Here is a 19682-nt window from a genome sequence, read left to right as displayed (position 1 = left end):
TACTGATGTTAGGCTTTTAACCCAGTTTTGCCTCCGTGATGATGGAAAAGCTCCCTTTCCTTACCCTCCTTCCCTCTCCCCACCCCAGAAAGTGAAGGTATGGGTCTAATATTGAATATCTATTCCTGACCCCATCTTGAAAATGCCAGCTCATGGTTAGAGGATAAAGACGGGGGCAGCTAACAGGAGCCAGCTGGCCCTGTCGGGGGTATCTGAAGGAGCAGAGGAGAGTGAGTGACAACTGGGCCTTGCTGACCGCGCACTTGCACCTCTCCCTGCTTGCTGTGCTGGGCGCAGTGCCACGTCTGCGGTTGCCCGTTCAGCTGCCCTCTCCCCAGCAGCGCGGTAGAAGGGAGGGTGGGAACGCGCTATGCCGTAAGGCTAGCCAAGGGCTCGGTCTGCTTTCCTGGCATTTCCCAGCTGTACTTTGGAGAAATGCTGAATTAAGTCTTTCCAGCAAAGCAAGATCCACTATTAAAATACAAATTGTTAAAATATTGTTACGATATTGTTTTTACAAATTTAAGCTTGGTGAGCTATGTATTTAAGAACTTTACCTATGCTTATGGAAAAAAAAATGATGTTCAGGTATACCTGCAATATTTAGTTGTTTCAAACACTGGAAATTATTTTTTTGCATGTATAAAATGCTCTTACTAAAATACATTTCTCATATTACAGGCAAAGTACCCTTTATTCATGTGGGAAATCAAGTAGTATCTGAACTTGGGCCCATAGTCCAGTTTGTAAAAGCCAAGGTAACAATACGTTTTCTTCATAAATTACTGAATGGCAAGTTAATCATGCTTAGCACCTGTGCTAATTTAGTGTGCTCTTCTGGAATGTTACTTAATTTTTAAAACTATGTAGAAATCTAGTGCCCTTTTAAAAGAAATATATGCTGGAATGGGAGTTCTTTGAGGGGGAAACAACATGAAATTTACTCGAATTCTGGCAGTAAATTCTGTACAGGATTTCTGCCTACTAGTTTCAGTTCCTGAGCCTTTTTTTTTTTTTTTTTTTTTTCTCTGCACGTGTCTTATCTTTGGGTCTCAGAAATAGAACTCTCAAATCCAGAGCTGACTGGTTTAAATCTTGAAGTGTCAGATGTTGTTTATGCTTGCTTTTGATTTTTTTTTTTTTTTTTTTGGTGCATCTTTAAAAACAATGTCTGTTTACTGAGCACTTGATAAAGCTGTATCACATGTAAATGTGTTTACTTCTTGATACAGAGCTGCACTAACTGGGAAGCTGTGCACTAAACTGTGTTCACCTGTAACTGAAAATAGTCTACATCTCTTGCAGATTAGCTATGTTATATTATGATGATTTCTGTTTAATATTAAAGGACATTTTATATAAAAAGTACCTATTTAATTTGCTATTGTACTGTGTGAGAGCTCAGGATCTGAACCAAAGCTCATCGACTTCAAAGGTCCCTGGGTTGGGCATTGCTGAATATTCCAATATCCTCTCTTGCATGTCTGTATGGTTTTTTTTTTTGAGTTTTGTCTGTTTTTTTTTTTCTCCCCCATTAGGGCCATTCTCTCAGTGATGGGTTGGATGAAGTCCAAAAAGCTGAGATGAAAGCCTACATGGAATTAGTCAATAATATGCTCTTGACAGCAGAGGTACAGAAAACGATAGTAGTTCCACACACTTGCATAAGTGATTTTAGACAAAAAAGCTTTAAGATTTTTTTCTCATATTGGAAGTACTACATGTTTTTTGATTAGGTCTTCAACTTTTGAGGTAAAAGCAGGCAGAAGTAAATTTTCTTGACCCATTGGGCTGCTTGCTGAAATAGTTTAATAGACAGAAGGCACACATACAGTTAGTTCCCTGTAGCTCTTTGAAGTGTGTCGTGTAGCTATAAAAGTAGCCCATTTCTGTGGATGGAAAATGTCAGCGGTTCCTGGGATCCTACCCCATCCCATAGCTGTGCTGGGCAGCCCCACTGTCAGCTTGCACAGTCCACATCCGTGACCAGTTATGTGACACAACCCCAACAGAGAAACAGTGCTGGAAACCCTTGCAAGCTGGATGTGGCTCAGGAGCCACAGGCTGGCCGCCAGCGCGCGGATCCCGCATGGCGTGTAGGCAACGAGAAAGCGCCTTCCATCTCAGCTTGCTCCTGGTGCTGGTGAAGTAAGAGCTGGCAACTGGCCTTTTGCCTTCCAGTTTTAATTTCTTTTTCTGCGTTCAGAGGTCTAATAGAAGGAATTAAATGGAAACTTAATCTAATATAGAAAAGAAAATTCTAGTGAGAAATGATTTTCTCTATCCTCCTTTATTGGGAAGTTTTAGTAAGTGTTCTTTCTGTTCCTAGTTGTATCTCCAATGGTGCGATGATGTTACAGTAGAGGAGGTGAGTGGTTCTGCAGCATTTATCTTAATTAAAATTTAATGAGAAAACGCTTTTGCTCACAATTGCAAATCCCTACTCATAAATGAAACATTTAGGTTTATACCATTAATGATACAGTCTTTTCACTTTAATTTTGCTTGCACATACATTTTAGGGAAGTTATGTGTCATTACGGGAGGTAGCTGACTGCAAAGTAGATGTTTTTTATATATATTTCTAAGGTAATAAACAGTTATGCTGCAAACTACAAATTCTGTGCAAATAATTACAGTATATCACACAACTCCCCTTCTCTTTTGCAACTCCCTTTCTGACAAAGGTGTAACTTTGTCTGATACATGTGAATATTATCTATTTTGTAAATAGAATTATCTGGGGTTTTTTTGGTTATAAAAATGCAACTTTCTGTTTTTAAACAAAGATTACTCACCTGAGGTATGGCTCCCCTTACCCGTGGCCTCTTAACCGCATTTTGTCCTATCAGAAGCAATGGGAGATCAGGCGAAAGATGAAAGCCATTGGGTGGGCTGGCAAGTCACTTGAACAGGTCAGTGTGAAAGGCAAAACATACTACTTTATGCCGTTTTGTTTTTTTCTTTCTTTTTTTAAGGCTTTGGAGAAGTAACACTTATGAAGCTGAAGTAGTTAAAAAATATATTCTGTACTTAGTTATCTGCAGTCAGGTGTCCAGCTTCAGCAGCAATAAATCTTAAATTTTATGCAATCTGAGGGTATAAGGAGAGAGATGTTTTCCCATGAGTGTGTATCTCCTTTAGTATTAGTTTAGGCCATGGTCCTGAAAAAGGATTAGAAGTTATGGCCCCCACTTCCTGCATGGTGTTAATAGGTGCCCTGTGCAGGATTGTGGCTTCACCGCTGAGGTCTAAGAAAAATACAAAGCAGTTTTGAGGTAGAAGTTGGTACCTTTAAGCTCAGTTATAAATGTTAAGGAAAACACTTCATCAGCATTGCTATATGTCAAATGTTGTACTAAGTAACTCTTAGCTACCTGCCTACTGTGTAAGTTTGACTGTGACTTTAACAGCTTTTGATGTTGAAGTGTTGTGTATTCTGTGTTTCCGCTGTTGGCAGTAGTACAATAAGGAGGTTATTTTCATAGTGTTGGTGTTTCCTGGCAATATGGATGCTTTCTCTCTTGTGTGTTTTGATAGGTGCTTGAAGATGTAGATCAGTGTTGCCAGGCTCTCTCCCAGAGATTAGGAACACAACCGTATTTCTTCAATAAGCAGTAAGTAACTCTTTATTGAAATGTTACATCCAAGAATGTGATTATATGTATATATGAAACACTCCTGTTTTACTTTAATGCTACATGATTAGTTAAGGAAACTCAAATATGTGACTGGAATATAAATATGAATGTAATATACTACATAATTTCAGAAAAAAGTGATTGTAGGTATTAAAAGGAAAGTTTCTGTAAGATATGTGGTTTTTTTCTCTTTTGGATTTAGTTTTACTTCTGTTTGTTTTTATAGAATGTACCACAGCTTACACAGGCAGCAAACTTATACCTTTACACAGTTAATTTCTTATAAAAATGATACACTTAAAGCTTTGCTTGCATTTCTCAGGTAATGTTCTCCACTGGGTACAGGTCAGTAAATGTGCATTATGCAGTTCTGACCAAAACAGCTTTTCTTGCCCTCCTTAACATCAGTGACAGCTCTGAATGAACTGAATTAGCGTGAGGACATCTGCACACTATATGAACTGTGGTAAAATGCTAGCTTTTATTCAACGAACGACCAATCACAGAGTGAAAGCTAAGATTTGCATTGTAAAGAAAAAAATCTGGCTTTCATGGGATGTCCTTTGTTCTCACCAGTTTGTTCGAATTGCAAAATGCTATTTTTTCCTGCTCCTCATAATTCAGTATTTTTTTAAATATTATGGATTTAAATAACATCTGGGTTTGTATTACTTGCTGGGTTGTATACAATGCTGGTAGGTGTGGTGTGCTAAACTTCATGGGAAACCTCGAGGTTTCTTATGCCCTTGTTTTGGTATCCTCTGTAGCCAGTGCTAGAGGTTCTGTGCATTGATCTGTAATAGGGGAATAACACTGAAAAATGACAAAATGGCTAATGCCTTTGTGTACGAAAGAAGCCTGAGAGACAATTAACCAAGAGCATAGTCAGATTTCTGAAAAGAGTCCTTCTGTGATGACTTAATTCTATATCCTACTGGAAGTCTTTATCCAGGTCACCCATTCCTCAGGCTCTTAAAAGGAGGAGGAACCAGGAAACTATCAAATTCGCTGACAGTGTAGCACACATTAGTACCTCTTGTCTTCTGCATATAGACTAGACTGGGAAATGCTCAAGTCTGGACTTCAGATAACTACACTTGGACAGAGAAACGTCTTCAAAAGGCAGCGTTATGGTCTTGGTTACTTTTCTCTCTATCTTTACCCCTTAATTTTTTCAAAGTTGAGGCTAGGTGGGTAGTATAAATTGAGTAGATATAGTATGCACTACCGAATAAGTTTGAATTGCGTCTTAGTTCATTGTGTTTAATAATGATTTAATATTTTCTAAATTTTCTGTATTTATTTTTAAAGAAAATAGGTTGAGGTTTCTGTTTTTAATTGTTTTTTAGCCAGGTTTCCTTGGTACATTTTCAACCTTTATGCCTTTCAACTGTCTGAAATATTACCAAGAAACTATGTGTTCTTAGTCCAGTGTTTTTCAGACTGTGACCTCTGGGGGTCTGTAGGAAGTAAATAAGAAAAGCAGCCTGTTGCCAACAGATTTAAATTTGTTATACAAGGGTACACATCTCCACTGGAGAATTCTTAGGGGCCCCCAAATGGAAAGGCTAAAAATTTCTTAGAAAACCCTCCTGCTGTTTACCTTTTGCACTAGTGAAGTTGTTAATATATTTTAAAAAGTACTTTTTGTTTGTCTATGGACTGCTTAGATGCAAAGGTCTGACATTTCAATACAGAAGGCTTGTACCTAAAATAAGGTAAGACTGAAAACATTTGATAAACAACTGTTCCTTTATGGAACAAAAATTAAAATATCTGCTTAGTCCTTTTTCATAAAAGAGATGGTTCTAGCTGCTTTCATACTGGAGCTCCTTTTCCTGTTGTTTAAGTGATTCTTGAATGTCGACAAGCACAAGGAGGGAATAGGAGGGCGTTTTATGCATTTTTTCCCCTTCCTCTTTGTTTTTGCAAGATAAGGGTTGGGTTTATTATTCACATCTGCAAGGGAACTGGGGCAGGGGGAAGTGACCCCAGACCTTATAAGCATTTTACCTTGCTACAGAACTCAGAGGTTGGAACACAGCTCACAGTGGATCAGTAACTGTGCCCTTTCTTAGAAGTGCTGTTCTGACATTTCTAAGCTACCAGAAATGACTTTAAGAAAGATACTGTACTGAGAATTAGTAGTATGGTAATATGCTGATGACAAAGTTTAATGTGTTTCTGTAAATTCAGAGTATTGCTTGATTACTTCCTAATTCTTAGATTATGGGGCTATCTAAAAGTTATTCAGAACAGCAGGGTTTTTCTTTAATCAGGACTTGGCTTCCAAAATATCTGTTCTTCTTGCTGTTTTTTACAGACCCACTGAATTAGATGCTCTGGTATTTGGACATCTGTTCACAATCCTTACTACTCAACTAACCAGTGATGAACTCTCTGAAAAAGTGAAAAACTACAGTAATCTCATAGCCTTTTGTAGACGAATAGAGCAGCAGTACTTTGAAGGTCATGATAAAGACAGCTCTTCAAGTGCTACATCCAGATCTGCTAAGAGGTCCTTACTGAGATAAGCATGTTGTTTGATGGTCATCAGGATGGATCCCATGTGAGAAATGAATATTGTTTTTGTTGTTCAGTTAATTGGTTTTGAAAATGGAAAGATATGTTAGACTTTTGAAGCTGCCAAATCATTCTGGAGCAAGAAAAACTTTAAATGCAGTTGTTGTGTTGTAGAATATATTATACGCGTTTAACCTGAAATGACTGTATGGGCACTTCCATTTTAATAGCCTGTGTGCCACTTAAGATTAAGTGACCTTGGAAAAATATTGTATCTGTATTAAAAAATAAAATATTTTAAAAAGTTTTTCTTTTCCTAATTTTATGTCTATGTAATAAATAAATTCTGCTGATCCTCATAGCAAAAAGACAAAAGGAAAGCAATTTGCATGAAATAGCGAAGAAATCATTTGACTACATAGAAAGACTAATCATAGGAAAATACTTCTTCCTCCCTGTGCCCCCCAGCCGTTCATGTACTTGCACTTCAAAAACTTCATATTTACAAAGGGACCAGTATTTATAAACTGGTGAGTGAAAGTAGGGCTCTAACTTTTTTTTTTTTTTTTTTTTTGGCCTCTCACAATTCCTATTAGAATAACACTTCGAGGCTTTTTTTGCATCTTTCCAGTAACTGCTGCACTGGTGGAAGATGGGAAGTTGGCAGCCAAAAATGAAGCCCTGTCACCACAGAGGGCAAGGCTGCTTATGAGCAGCAGAAGTGCAAGCTTCCCACTGATGTCCCAGAAAGATACCCTTTATGGCAGAGAAGGTGTTCGTCCTTGTCCTCTGCATGGACTGCTAGCAGGTGCATCAGAAGTGATGTCTGATAATCAGGTAACATGGGCGTGAGTTAGAAGAGACCAAGGGGGTTCTGGTGACAGGACATTTAGAAAACAGCTAAGTGGTAAACTAGTGAGAATTACTAAGCTGGGAATGAAAGGACTCAGAAAAAAAAATCAATGTTTTCCTGCCTTAGTCAAAATGCATTCAGAAATTTGGTGATACAAATGTCTTGGAGCTGTGCAGTGCACAACCAATGCACTTTTATTCAGACGGTTCTTACTTTGTGTCACACCAGCTTTTGGCTCTCATTATTTTTTACCTGTGTCCTGCCTCTGCTTTTATTTCTTGTTCACCTTTAGTTTTTGGGTTTACATGTCTTTCCCTATGACTTCCCAGTTTTCCTCCTCAGCTTGTCTTGCTCTTTGACTAAGAGATAGATTTGCTTTGTAAGTGTCTTTCTACCCGTTTCCACCTCCAGCATGTTAACATTACTTCTGAACTTTGAAGCGCTTGCTGGGGTACTTACCTTAGCAAAAGAGGTATTGAGGTATGAGTCTGTGGTTGGCATGCCTTGGTCCTTCTGCCTCCATATTTTCCTAGGGTACATACAGGCACAATAATTCAGCAGTAAGCACAGAAACATTGTTGCTGTGCTCCAAAAATTCAGCAATGCAGAACTTCGTAAGAGAGATTGTCTAGTCAAGGCCACTATCTGACTAGTATTTCTGTGAACACATTAAATAGTACCTCTCTGTTCTGCTTTGTCAGTTGTATTTGACACTTTTCCAAAAGTGCTAAAAAACTTTCGGGGCTGGGGAGGGGGGGGAAATATGTTGATGGCAAAAACACTCTTTATACACTCTAAGTCCCAGGCACAACTGGGAACCAGCTAAAGCAGTTTGATTAGTTGAAACCATTTCATTTTGTTGATATGAAATATGTTCAACTGTCCTTCTTAGTGTCAAAATGCTTAATGGCTTGAACTGGTTATGCAGTGGTCATGAGATTTTGGCTGCCATTTCCTTCTCTCTCCAAAACTCAGCAGAAAGCAGCTGTGTACCTTGGATTGGCAGGGTACCTCATGACTCCTTGTGGCTCATAAAGGATCACTTACTGCTACTACTTATTCATACTGTTGTCAGCTCAACTGGAAAATGGCAGCTGAATGCCTACTGTCCAGGATTAATGCTGGAGTCTTAAACTGGCCGTGGTACCAATGCATAACTGGTTCTCTTGGCCTTCTATCAAACCACTCTTGCTAAGAGAGGAAAATTACACTTTGTCCTCCATTTCTGTCTTAGAAAATTTCACAGGTGTATGTTTCATACCAATACCTTTTTGAAATAAAATCCCTACTTAGTGACAACTTCCGCCGCCAAACAGTTGGTAGCTGAGAACCTAGGCATTGCAAATTCTGTGCAGTAACATCTAACAAGCTTTTAACTTCAGAGGGGGGGGGAAAAAAACAACAACCCCACTGAGGAAGCTATATGTTTCATCTGGAAAATATACTCAAGTGCTATGGAAGTGATTTGGCAAAAGATACTGATCTGTTACAAACAAAGTTTGTGTAACTCTGTCTGCACTTAACAGAGACAGGCAAATTATACTGAGTTTCCAATACTGAAGTGAGACGACATGCAGAGACTGAGATCTGGAAGCTAAATTAAATAGTTCCTGAAAGTTTAACCACCCCACTACTTGCTCCTTGTGTGTGTGACTTTACATTTGGCTTACTAATTAAGTTATCAAAGGAGAGAAAAAACATTCTTTACTTCCATAACTAAAAAGTATACTTACATATATGGCATGTTTGCCACAGGGCTGCTTATAGCTGAAACTGCACATCATTCTAGTCAATGAAGTATTACAGTATGTAAACTTAAAATTACAAGAAAAATCTTGGCTTTGCTACTAATGTCAAAAACAAAAATGTAAACAAAGGACATGCTCTGTGCTTCATGAATACAGGATACTTATCATACTTAAAAAAAAAATTACATTGCTAGCAAGACTAGTGCTACAGAGCAGACTGATCTAAGCACTGAGGAACAAAGCTTGTAGACCACACTTAAAAACTGGAAAGCCAGAATCCAGAGAAGGACACCAGTGCTGCAAGGTTGGACTGCTGCTGATATGCTGTGCACTGGTCAACCCCCCCCCCCCCCAACATTGGTTAAAGGATGGAGGGAAAAAAGTACCCAACAACCTTTATAGCAAGAAGGTTGTGCAAGTCAGTCAACCTGCCTTATCCAAGGCAAAGTAAAGGAGGCTTTCTATTAGTCTGAATGTCCCTCTCATCTAAGTAGACAAAGGCTGTGAAAGTCTATGAGATACTTGGGTATCTCTGCCTTTACACTTGGGTTCTCTGCTTTTCTAGAAGATATGCTATGATCAAAGTATAATTACTGGACTAGATGCAGGACTAGAGATCAGGAAGTCCTATAGACTGTCTCATGTAGGATGTCTGGGTGATAAGACTTATTTTCTTTCATAGCTTTTACAGCTCAAAAATCCCAAGTTCCCAGAGGCTATTTTGGGTGAAGAAAGCAGACAGCTGGAACTTCTTAAGTAGGTTTCCCTAATTAAGACAAAAAAATAGATTTCTAACAGAAAGAATGCCAGTAGCAGCTGCATTGCAGCTTAGCATGTATGCACCGAATATGCCACACCAAAAACTGCAGGAGTAACTCAACTAACATTGCACACAGATCCATAAAAAGATACATAACTGAGTGAATAGATGCTTACTGATTCTTAATAATGTATACGATACTTAGCCATGGGTTGTTTTTTTTTTTTTTTGGCTGCCTTTTTGTTCCATGAATTAATGGGTTCATATGGAGATGCTCAAGTTGAGCTCAGTGCTAGTTAGAAAGTAGTGGATTCTTTTCTTGTCTAATGGAGATAAAACAAATGGGAAAGTCTGTGAAAACAGAATGCTGCCTCCAGTGCCAAGGCATTTTGCACGTGTGTGTGTGTGTGTGTGTGTGTGTGCGTGCGCATGTGCGTAAGGGACTGCTCCTGCTATCTGTCTGCAACAGGGAAACAAACCCACTCAGCACAGTTAGCTGTTCTGGTCCTTTTTGGGAGCCTGGTGTTTTCCATCAGAAATGCCTTGTGCCAAACATTATGAAGGCCTTGTTTGACTGACCAGCACAATGTCCAATGCATTGGTCATGGTGTGGTGGAAGGGTTGATTTTTCAGAGACAAGAGCGTGCCAGCGGGGGCCTGGTGTGTGACAAGGGCTTGTAGGCAGGGGGTACAGCACAAATAAACGGAAGGGGGAGTCACACTGTTGATGGTGATCCAGGGTTGTTGCTCATCTTGTATATGAACAGATTTGATTGATTGTTTCAGATTGAAACAAAGTTCAGTTTTTAGTAGCTTTTTTGTTTATAATTATATTATGCTACTTTGGGCATGAAAAGGGGCAGTGTTACTGTGCAACTGTTATTGGATGCTCAGAATTGTGTCCTGCAGGCAAAGGTTATTATCTAGTTCTTTCCAGCGAGAGAAGAGCTCACTTACTGTCAGCTGTTCTGTTATTGCCCTGGATCTGCACAGCAAGGTCTACTGCCTTGTCAGCCCAGAAACCCTCCTCAAGAGTCCGAACAATAAATAGCATGGACAGAGTTGTTTGCATGAGGTGACCAGAGGCCCATCTGAAAAACAGAAACCCAACTATGAGCCTGAAATACCCTGTGTTTCTCCCAATGTATCATTGCTTCGGATGTAGGTTTTTTGAGGGTCTCATTTTTTTAATAGACCATTAAATGGCACCACATTTCCCTTATATCTTCTAACAAGCAAGAAAAATTCTCCCAAGGAGGTGAACTAGTGTTCAGCCTGCTTAATTTAGCACTGCCCATGGAAGCGAGGGTACTGCATATCCTGTTTCACAGCACCCAGAGCAGGGAAAATGGAGCAACAGTTCTGCACCACTGCTGTCAATGGCAAGACAGCTGTTGATTGCAAAGGGACCAGGATTTCAGCCACCAGTGTTACAGTATTGGATTTCTGTTTCCAGCTGAGAGCCTTTCCTGAGGCCCTGGTTTTACTGTCCCCCTATGAAGAGGGCTCTCCTTGACTGGGGAGTCTCTGAAGCTACATTTTATGATATTGTGATGAGATTTCAAAAGGGACATTGTGTACAGGAGCTTTAGTGGTAGCAAGGCTTTTTCTAGGATCTAACACTGTTCATTTATCAGATAGTAAAAATTACAGTATGGAGTGGCATTAATGAGATATTCACCTGCTAGTTTCTCTGCCTTTTATTTTATTTCCCTCCCACCCACCCCCCTGAGGAAAAAAACCAACAACATGGCAATCTCCTGCTTCTCAGACATACTTAAAGCTCAGTGTTGTGGAAAAAAGAGCCTAGCACAGCCCTGCACATGGAGAATGCTGCTGAGCCACACTTAATGATGCCTCTTAGGATCAGCTGTGCTGCTAGCAAACGCTTCATTTCCTGTGGCTTGCTTTCTTTACAAGCCGAGTGCAGCTCCAATGGCTCTCACAACAATTATCACCCACTTGTTCTGCAGGTCTGAAGTTTTTTGCATTAGTCAGGTTGAGAAATTCATGGTATTAATCATGACTGAAGTTGTTATTTATCACCTGCTGGGTGAGAAATAATAATTTTGGCACTACTGGGGCAGCAGGCCAGAAGTACCAAATTAAGTAAAACATCTAAACACTAGCAAGGATCATTTCTCTGATTAATGAATTGTTACAAAGAAAAAGTGCTACTCGTTATCTGATCTTAAGATAAAAGTGGGAGTTGGAAGTAAAAAGCATTAGCAAAGTCAGGCTGTGCTGTGATGTAGTTTGAAACTTTCCTGGCTGATTTCTCTTCTGTCATTCACTAACTGTTAACGTGCAGTCATCTGCCTCAGAGGTTTGTAATGCTTGGCTCATGCCCCCATCATCATCATTTTTTAAAAGCAGCATTTGGCAGGGAACTCAATATCCATTGTGTAATTGCCTCAAAGAAACGTTCAAACTACTTTAACCTTCAAGGGCTTGTCTAGGCTAGAAACTTTTGCCATAGGAACAGTTACCAGTCCGGCAAAACACCATTGTGTGAAGGCAATAATAGGGCTTCAGGAAACAAAATAAGTGACACCAACAGAAGTATGTTTATACCCACACAACTGTATCCATACTGGGGCCGTAACTCACATACTAGATAAAAAAAAAATTGTAGCCACCTAACCAAAATTCTTACCCATGTAAATACAGACAGCATTGGCCACACTCAAGTGATTACATTAAAAGGAGGTCTGTATATGCCATTATAGCTCTAAACTGCCATGTCATGGTGACATACCACAGCTCTCCCCTGCTCTGCAAGACCATTGCAGGGAGCTGAGAACCTGACTGTAGCGCTTCCCAAAGGAACTATGTTTTCTGGGTTCATAAGTGAGATGTAAAAAATTACTCTCAGCCTTAAGTATGGTTGAGGAAATTGGCTCAGGAGAGAAGCACCACCACTGAAAGCAAATATTAACTTTGTCTTCAATTTTGCTTATGAGGAGAAAAAAAAATATATATATATATAGAGAGAGAGTGTTTTAGAGGCCTCTTTTGGTGCCAATCAATTAATTTGCTGAAAAGAAGACACAGGCTTTTTACATAGAGAGCATCAAGGGTTCTCATCTATTGCTGCAGACTTTAAATTTAGTACTAGGTAAGGTAAAGAACTTCCCACTGTTCACACAAACTGGCTACCCCGCTAACCTCTGTGATAGCCAAAATAACTATGCATACTGGCTTGGTTGATGGTAGAGGTTGACTTGAAATCAGGAGCTGACAGGAGAGGCTGACATGAAATCATGCCTCTCTTATTTGCCTTAATGCTGGAAGTCTTCCAGTTTCTCAATAAAGATGTTTTTGTTAGTAAGCTTTACCTCACATATATGCTCTCTGGTCCAGACTTTTTATCTAGAAGTTTAATATAAGTTTAAAAGGAAACCTAAACATCTCAAGGATGTGGGATGTGATGGTCACTCTTCCTGCAAGCACTGCTCAAACCATTAGCCTTATGGGGTTTATGACTTCAGTAAGATTTGAAACAAGAATGGAAAGTATAATCATTCACAGAAAATAAGAGCAACAGGTCTTGTTGCAAATGGAAGAGCATCTTCCTAAGCTAGCTCTGCAGCCAGGGTGTCTCTGCATTAGCTTTGTTGCAGGCGCTATAGGGAGGAACTAGTGCAGCTTAGCCTTGAAAAAATCTGTGGAGCTGAAAAGACCACTAGCTAGACCCCGGGTAGTCCAGTCAAATTCTGGCATAACCAAGTTTCTAGAGCATTTTCCTCTTCTGAGTTTGTCTTCCTTCAGCAGGGACTTAAGCTTTTTTACTACCATTTCCTGCCAAAGACTGGCCACCAGCAAGTCTGTCTCCTTAGCAATACATCTCAGGTTGACTCTGTCATCCTCTCATGGATGGTAACGTCTCTTCTCTTGCCTTTACCCACAAAATAAAATTTTGGCCAGATTTTTCAACTCTGAAACTATCTTTTGCTGGTCACACCATTCTGTCACTGTTGAGATCGACAGTGTTGTCACCAATACCCAGGATCGTCGCCTGAGATTATCTTGTGTTTCTTCATGTCTCAGATGTTATCACTTGGGCTTTTAGAAGATTAAGAGTTGTTCACTTTCCTTTTTTGTTAAGTCAATAAAAACTTCCCTTTAGGTCCATTTCTGTTCCCACCTTAATTCCTGTAAATTCCTCTCTAAAATTCCTTTGCAGTTTCTGTTGGCTCCTTCCCTCGCAAGTGTGTAGTATCTTGATCAATGATGCCTCCTAGCCAAGAAGTATATAGGTAATATTACTATCTTCAAAATCTCTTTCATCTGCAGCTTTAAGTCTGTGTTGTGGCATGTTTAAGGAACCAGTTAATTAAGATCACTAGTTTGGGGGTATTATGGGAAGGGTGCATTGTTATCTACTTAAATAAACTTCTCTCCAACATATTTTTTCTTAGGTTATAATGTTTTGGAAAAGGCAGGTAGGTCTATGCATGTGTGTGTAATGATCACCAGTATTAGGCTAGTCTTGACTGTTACTTTTATATTACATTTGAGCAGGAGTGCAAAGGTCTTTTTTCTATGCCAAAACATACTTGTAGCAAAAGCCTAAAAACACTGCTTTGCTGTTTGTGAAAACTGCTACCAGTCATCTGATGGAAATCGTTGGACATAGACTGGAGAGCTCCTGCGCGCTCTTTCCACAGAGGCACTTTTGTTTGGGTCAGCGTGTGTTCCTGGGGCCAGTCCGGCTGTCCCCTCCTCCTGACTCCATTTAGAGACCCCCTTGTCTCTGCTACTGCACCAGGTTCTTCCTGCGCTGGGAAAAGGAGGGAGCTCATAGAGCGGACACACGTTTGGGAAAGGATTTCACCCCTTTTGGCCCACTGCCCTCTCTGCCTGGAGAGATTCCTAGCACTGGTAAAATCACCTTAGTATCTGTGGCCAGTTAAAAGAGAAACCAGCATGCTGTCTAGGATGTGTTCAGACTGAGAGAAGCATCCTGCAACCCTATCACCTTCTGCTCCCTATGGCTATAATTAGTCCAGTCAGCAACAAGATGTGTTTCTATAACCTACTATGATGCTCCAGATCTGCTCTTAAGTGATTTAACTCACTAATCACAAACAATTGCAATAATAATAAACCTCCCACACAAATTGCCCTGTTAAATTTGACAAAATTAAACACTGGAAAGATTGGAAAGCAAGATTAAAACTTACTTGGATAAAGCAGTTCTCTCAAATTTCTTTGGCATTCTTGTATTATAATAATAAAAATGATCAATGTAGTCATAAACTGGGATTTACAGAGGAGCAGACTGAGAAAAGCTTGGAAGGGCAAGAAGCAGACTCCTCACTTCCGAGAGGGTTAAAAATGCAAAACGCTTTCAAAAATGAGGCTTTCAAAAGAGAGGAAAAACTGGTAGCACTAAGAAGTGGAGTTCCCTTTCAATCCTTAGATCAGATCAGTGCGTTTCTTAGTATATCATCCTCCTCACCGCAACGAATTGGAGCCATCTCTTGCACTGAAGCCAACAGAAGTTGTTTGGTGCATCACTACACAACAATTTGAAACGTCACTGATGTGCTATCAAAAGAGTGATTTCTAGCTAAAGATTACAAAATGCTTGGCAAACTTGTGCAAGTGGATGAGTCAGACAGAAAAACCTGTCTGACGGAAGAATAAGTCAAGCCGCAGCAGTTGCAAGTAATTTGTCCAAAATGTGAGCAGGGCAAAATGTAGACCAGGAGGCTAGAGGCTGGTTTCCCAGCTCCATGCTCCATCCACTACACAACAGTCTTTCCTTCTATTTTAACCACAACAGCCTCTGAAAAGAATGCTTCAAAGGCATTTTGTGGTAGTAACAAATGAACCATCAAAAAATAAACAACACAGTAACTGAGATGATGCAATCTAACAAATAGAAATAACTAAGATTGCCTTGTCACGTGTTTATTTCCAAAAGAATAAAACCTAGGTCATTTATAAAAGCTTCCCCCTTCCTCACTCCTCTACAACCCCTTGGGAGTCACCCAGGAGACAGCACCACTTTCCTTTGCTTTCCCATCTTTAAAATATATTCATTCCCATTTTCAAATTGCCATTTTGCAGTGCTAAATCTCTACCCCCACTAATTTCTCCAGGTCAGAATCTGACCCTGATTTGAACAAAATCTGGAGTCAAATATTCACACCAGAATGCTTTTGCCTTGCTGCATGTCAGATGCCATCTTCCTGCAAATGTTTCACACACCTTGGAGTGCAGCTTGTGGAACTGATGAGGTGAAGAGCACTGCCGAGCAGCTCTGTGCTGGTAATCACAGGACTGAAGAAACACATACATCATCTGCCACATAGGTTGGCATTTCAAGTAAAAAACCTTCACAATGTGTAAGATGTTGGACAAATGATGGCCATATGCATGTTTGTCTCGGTGCAGATGTCTTTGCATTCTCAGCTTGGAAAAAGCTGAGGTAGGCTTTTTTACCGACAGTTTAATATTAGTGACACAGCTTATGTCCTCTGCAAAAACAATAATGGAGGATAAGGTGACATAAATTATTTGCAAATCGTTTGACATATGCAGGGCATTGTCCTTGCAATAATCACCATCAGTCTGTCAGTTTAAGATATGAACCGTGCCACTGCCATTTTATATCATTGTGTTAAGCCTTCACATGTTGTAATTTTACAGATTTGTTCTTTGGAGAACAGTGCAACACAAATCAAATTGTATTATGTTTAGTCATATGCTGTGTGGAGCACCTTGCTGCGATTGTGCGGGGGGAGGGAGAGATGAGGAACAAACAAACAATTCTAGATAGGAGGCAGCTTCTCGAAAGTTAGGAAATTTGTTAGATGCCATTACTCAACTTTTGTGGTCATTATTCAAAGCAAGAGGAATTATGTAAATTCATGCTAACATCAGTTGCTGACTGCATGAACAAAGTGAGCACTGGAAAGCACCATACTTACAGATCAATTTAAAACACCCTTGTCTTTTTTGTTTCTCCATAACAGTCAAGCACAACATCTGATTCTGACAAATACGGTGGGTTTTTCTGTTTGATTTTGTTTTTTTAAGTAAATACACTGATTTCTTTCAACTCACAAAAGATCGCTTCAAGACCCTGTAGGTGGGCAGTAGTATTAACTATGCTTTTCATAGACACACAGAATGTTTCTGGAATAGCAATTAACTCAACATTGTCTCTTTTATTTGGTACAAATTAATTCCTATGATATGTTTTGTACACTCCCCCCTGTTTTTTTTTTTAAGTTGACTGCTTTCTTAAAAATTTTTTTTTTAATTTGAATTACAGATTACTGTGAGAGTCATTCAAAAATGTGTTCTAAGTGTATTCAGTGCCATATAGTTTATATTAACCATTTGAGAAACATGTTAGTATTTAAGTGTGTCTTAATTGGTAAAGGAGTCAGTAGGAAATATTGTAATAGGCATTCTGGAGTACCACATTTCAGTGATTTTTTACTATATTTTGAATAGAGAAACATGATTTGTTTTCCCTTGGGAAAGTTCCCTACATTCAGTTGTCAGCAGAACAGAATCTTTCTGCTTCCAGTGAGCCCTTAAACTAGAAAGATTTATTGCACTTACACCCTTGAAAGAACATATCTTTTTCTTTGAAGGCAGCCATTATCACCATCCCATTTTATATCTTTTCTGATAAGTGCAGGCAGTAAAGCAGATAAACTCCTTGCATACCAATTAAAGACACATGCACACTAAGACACTGTATACTATCAGAGATGCTCAGAGTAATATTCTTCCTAACACAGTAGATATATCTAAGGAGTTTGACTTTTATTATTCTCAGCTTTACACCTCTGACATTTCTAAAAACATGGAGGAAATTAATGAATTCTCACCCAAGACTCTATTGTCTAATCTTGCCCCATTGCTCATGAATTATGGAAAATGACAGATCAGCTGATGACAACAGGCTATTTAAAAATTACCCTTTTAACAAAACCCTGGGCCATGAAAGGCTCGCCACTGAATTTTATACAGTCACCTGATGAAATATTGGTCTCATGCTAATTGATACCTTAAACAACTGCCTCTCTTTCTCTTTCACACCCAAGCTGGTGTGATCATTTTTATGCACAAAAGGTATGAAAACTAGACTACTGGACCTCAGGGAGCCTCTTTCTTTGTCTCAGATAAGATGCTGAAGAACAGCTTTCATTCTTAGCAACCTGCCTTGGATTTCTCCATTTTGAGATTTATACAGGCTAAACGTGGGCTGAGAAACATTTTAAGGTTCTTAAACACAGCCTCCTCTGACTGCTCATGCAACTACTCCTTCTTCAAGTACCTTTTCCCAGACAGGAAAAAGGCCTTTGATCATACTAGACAGTGAAACTGAAACCAAGAGGGTTTGTACCAAAAGAATTTCCTGACTGGATCGTTGTCCCAGGCTCCCACAACTGACAGTCGCATTAAGAGCTACAAGTCCAAGGGCTGTCGTCTGACCTGTAATGTCTGCCTGGACAACGAGAGGCAACGCTGCCCACGAAGCCTTCAGCTCCAGCATCTCCCGCAACCCCGTTACATGCCAGTCTAATGCTGGAGGGACTAACCCCGTGCTCTGGGTTGCAGGCCCCTGCTATAGGTCACGACCGCCTTCCCATCACCTCCTCGTGGAGGACTTTGGCTGCATCTTCTATCATTACTCAGAGATTCTCCACTTGCATACTAGTCCAAAGCAGAGAGTCCCTTAAATAACTTCTCTCTTTTTCCCTGGCATACTATATGAGTTACATATATGTCTTCGCAGAGCACATTCGAAAGTACTTACATTTCAGTGCCACTTCCTACCACTGAGAGTCCTATTTAGTGTGCAAATTCACTGGGGCAGGAGCTACTTTGTTGCATTCATTTCTAAACACGCAGCAGGCTAATATAAGCCCTCGAGTATTAGCATATGTAGACAGTGCCAATAATACTACCTGGCTTGGGTAAGTTGTTCAGCTAAACCTCCTCCCCTCGTTAGACAGCTGTCCAGCGAGATGGTGTCCTGCCTCTCGTGGATATGACTGCTAGAAGCTCTGGACTGCTCCATAACAATTGCACATCCAAGGAATCTTATCTGAGTGATTTCTTTTTCCTCTATGCTCTAATTTAAAGTAAATTAATATATTTACTCATTACATTATTGTTCACTGGACGATAATTATCTGTCTGCAGCATTATCTGTGAATTTATTTTTTACCTCCCCAAGATTCTCACTCAGGGTGTTCCCTGAACCACAGCGTTTGAACACATGAATGACTTCCTTGGGCACTACGGTCGAGTTGCTCATTTTCTGTCAGGGTTCCCTCCAGATCAGAAACTAGAGAAGGCAATACATCTCATTCAAAACATCTGAAAGAGCTGAAGATATATAAAGCACTAATCAGTAATTAATACAAATAAACAATCTTTCATGTAGGTGGTAATAATAATGCTCTGGAGTTTGTTCTAATCCATCTTTTTGTCAAACGAAGCACCAGGGAATTTGCCTGCAACAATCAGAGTATTTTCAGTCTCTGATATACAATATGGGTTTTAGAGCTGTTAACACAGGACTCAGAATACATAATCAAAGGCAATGATTTTAAAACTAATAAGCTAGGCTGTAATAAGTGGAGGAATTCTGTTAGATCTTTATAGGCAACTTACAAGTAAATTTTCCAAAGAAAACCCTTTTGTACTTTATACAGGAATTCTAAGAGTATGACAATGTCTCATTGCACAAATCCTTACAGATCCACTTTCTTCCATGTCAAACCACTGAAAGAAGCTGGAATACCCTTCAGCTCCAGAGAAATAATGTGTCCTTCATAACATCAGACAATCCTGAAACCCTTTAAATAGCACTATATTCATTATATTTAGTGACAATTACATGAGTGACTTCCTGACTGCAAATATGATTCATTACTCTGCAGTAGAAGTAATACCTCTAATAGAGTATGCATTGAGTTGACCCAAAATAGCTATTGAAGAATAGCTGTTCCTGAACAAGCCCATGGCAGACTTTTTGTAATGATTATAACCACACATAAGAAGAACAGAGTATCCTGCCATGTAATTATTTGGCACTACCCCTAAAACTTTGTGTAAACTAAACTTCAAAGGTAGACAACAATAAACAATGCTCTAGGAGTTCTTAGGTACAATTTGCC

At 39.6% G+C, this 19682-nt stretch overlaps 1 protein-coding gene across 4 annotated transcripts in view; it reads left to right on the top strand.

The window, feature by feature from the left end:
- Nucleotides 1-6471, top strand: part of MTX2 (metaxin 2) — a 38253-nt gene extending 31782 nt beyond the window's left edge. The window contains exons 5-11 of one of the 4 annotated variants that reach the window (XM_067299012.1): nt 682-758; nt 1539-1631; nt 2330-2368; nt 2853-2915; nt 3541-3617; nt 5312-5359; nt 5965-6471. In XM_067299012.1, the coding sequence (XP_067155113.1) occupies nt 682-758; nt 1539-1631; nt 2330-2368; nt 2853-2915; nt 3541-3617; nt 5312-5359; nt 5965-6175 (608 nt within the window). In that variant the 3' untranslated portion in view covers nt 6176-6471. Of the gene's footprint in view, nt 1-681; nt 759-1538; nt 1632-2329; nt 2369-2789; nt 2916-3540; nt 3618-5311; nt 5360-5964 lie in introns of all 4 variants that reach the window. The other 3 variants (XM_067299010.1, XM_067299013.1, XM_067299011.1) reach the window with 3 other exon arrangements.
- Nucleotides 6472-19682: the final 13211 nt, after the last annotated feature.

The sequence above is a fragment of the Apteryx mantelli genome, chromosome 6 (genome assembly GCF_036417845.1).
Source record: "Apteryx mantelli isolate bAptMan1 chromosome 6, bAptMan1.hap1, whole genome shotgun sequence".
NCBI classification, from domain to species: Eukaryota; Metazoa; Chordata; class Aves; order Apterygiformes; family Apterygidae; genus Apteryx; species Apteryx mantelli.
Note: the sequence above shows the minus strand (reverse complement) of the source record. Positions and strands in the feature narration are given on the sequence as shown.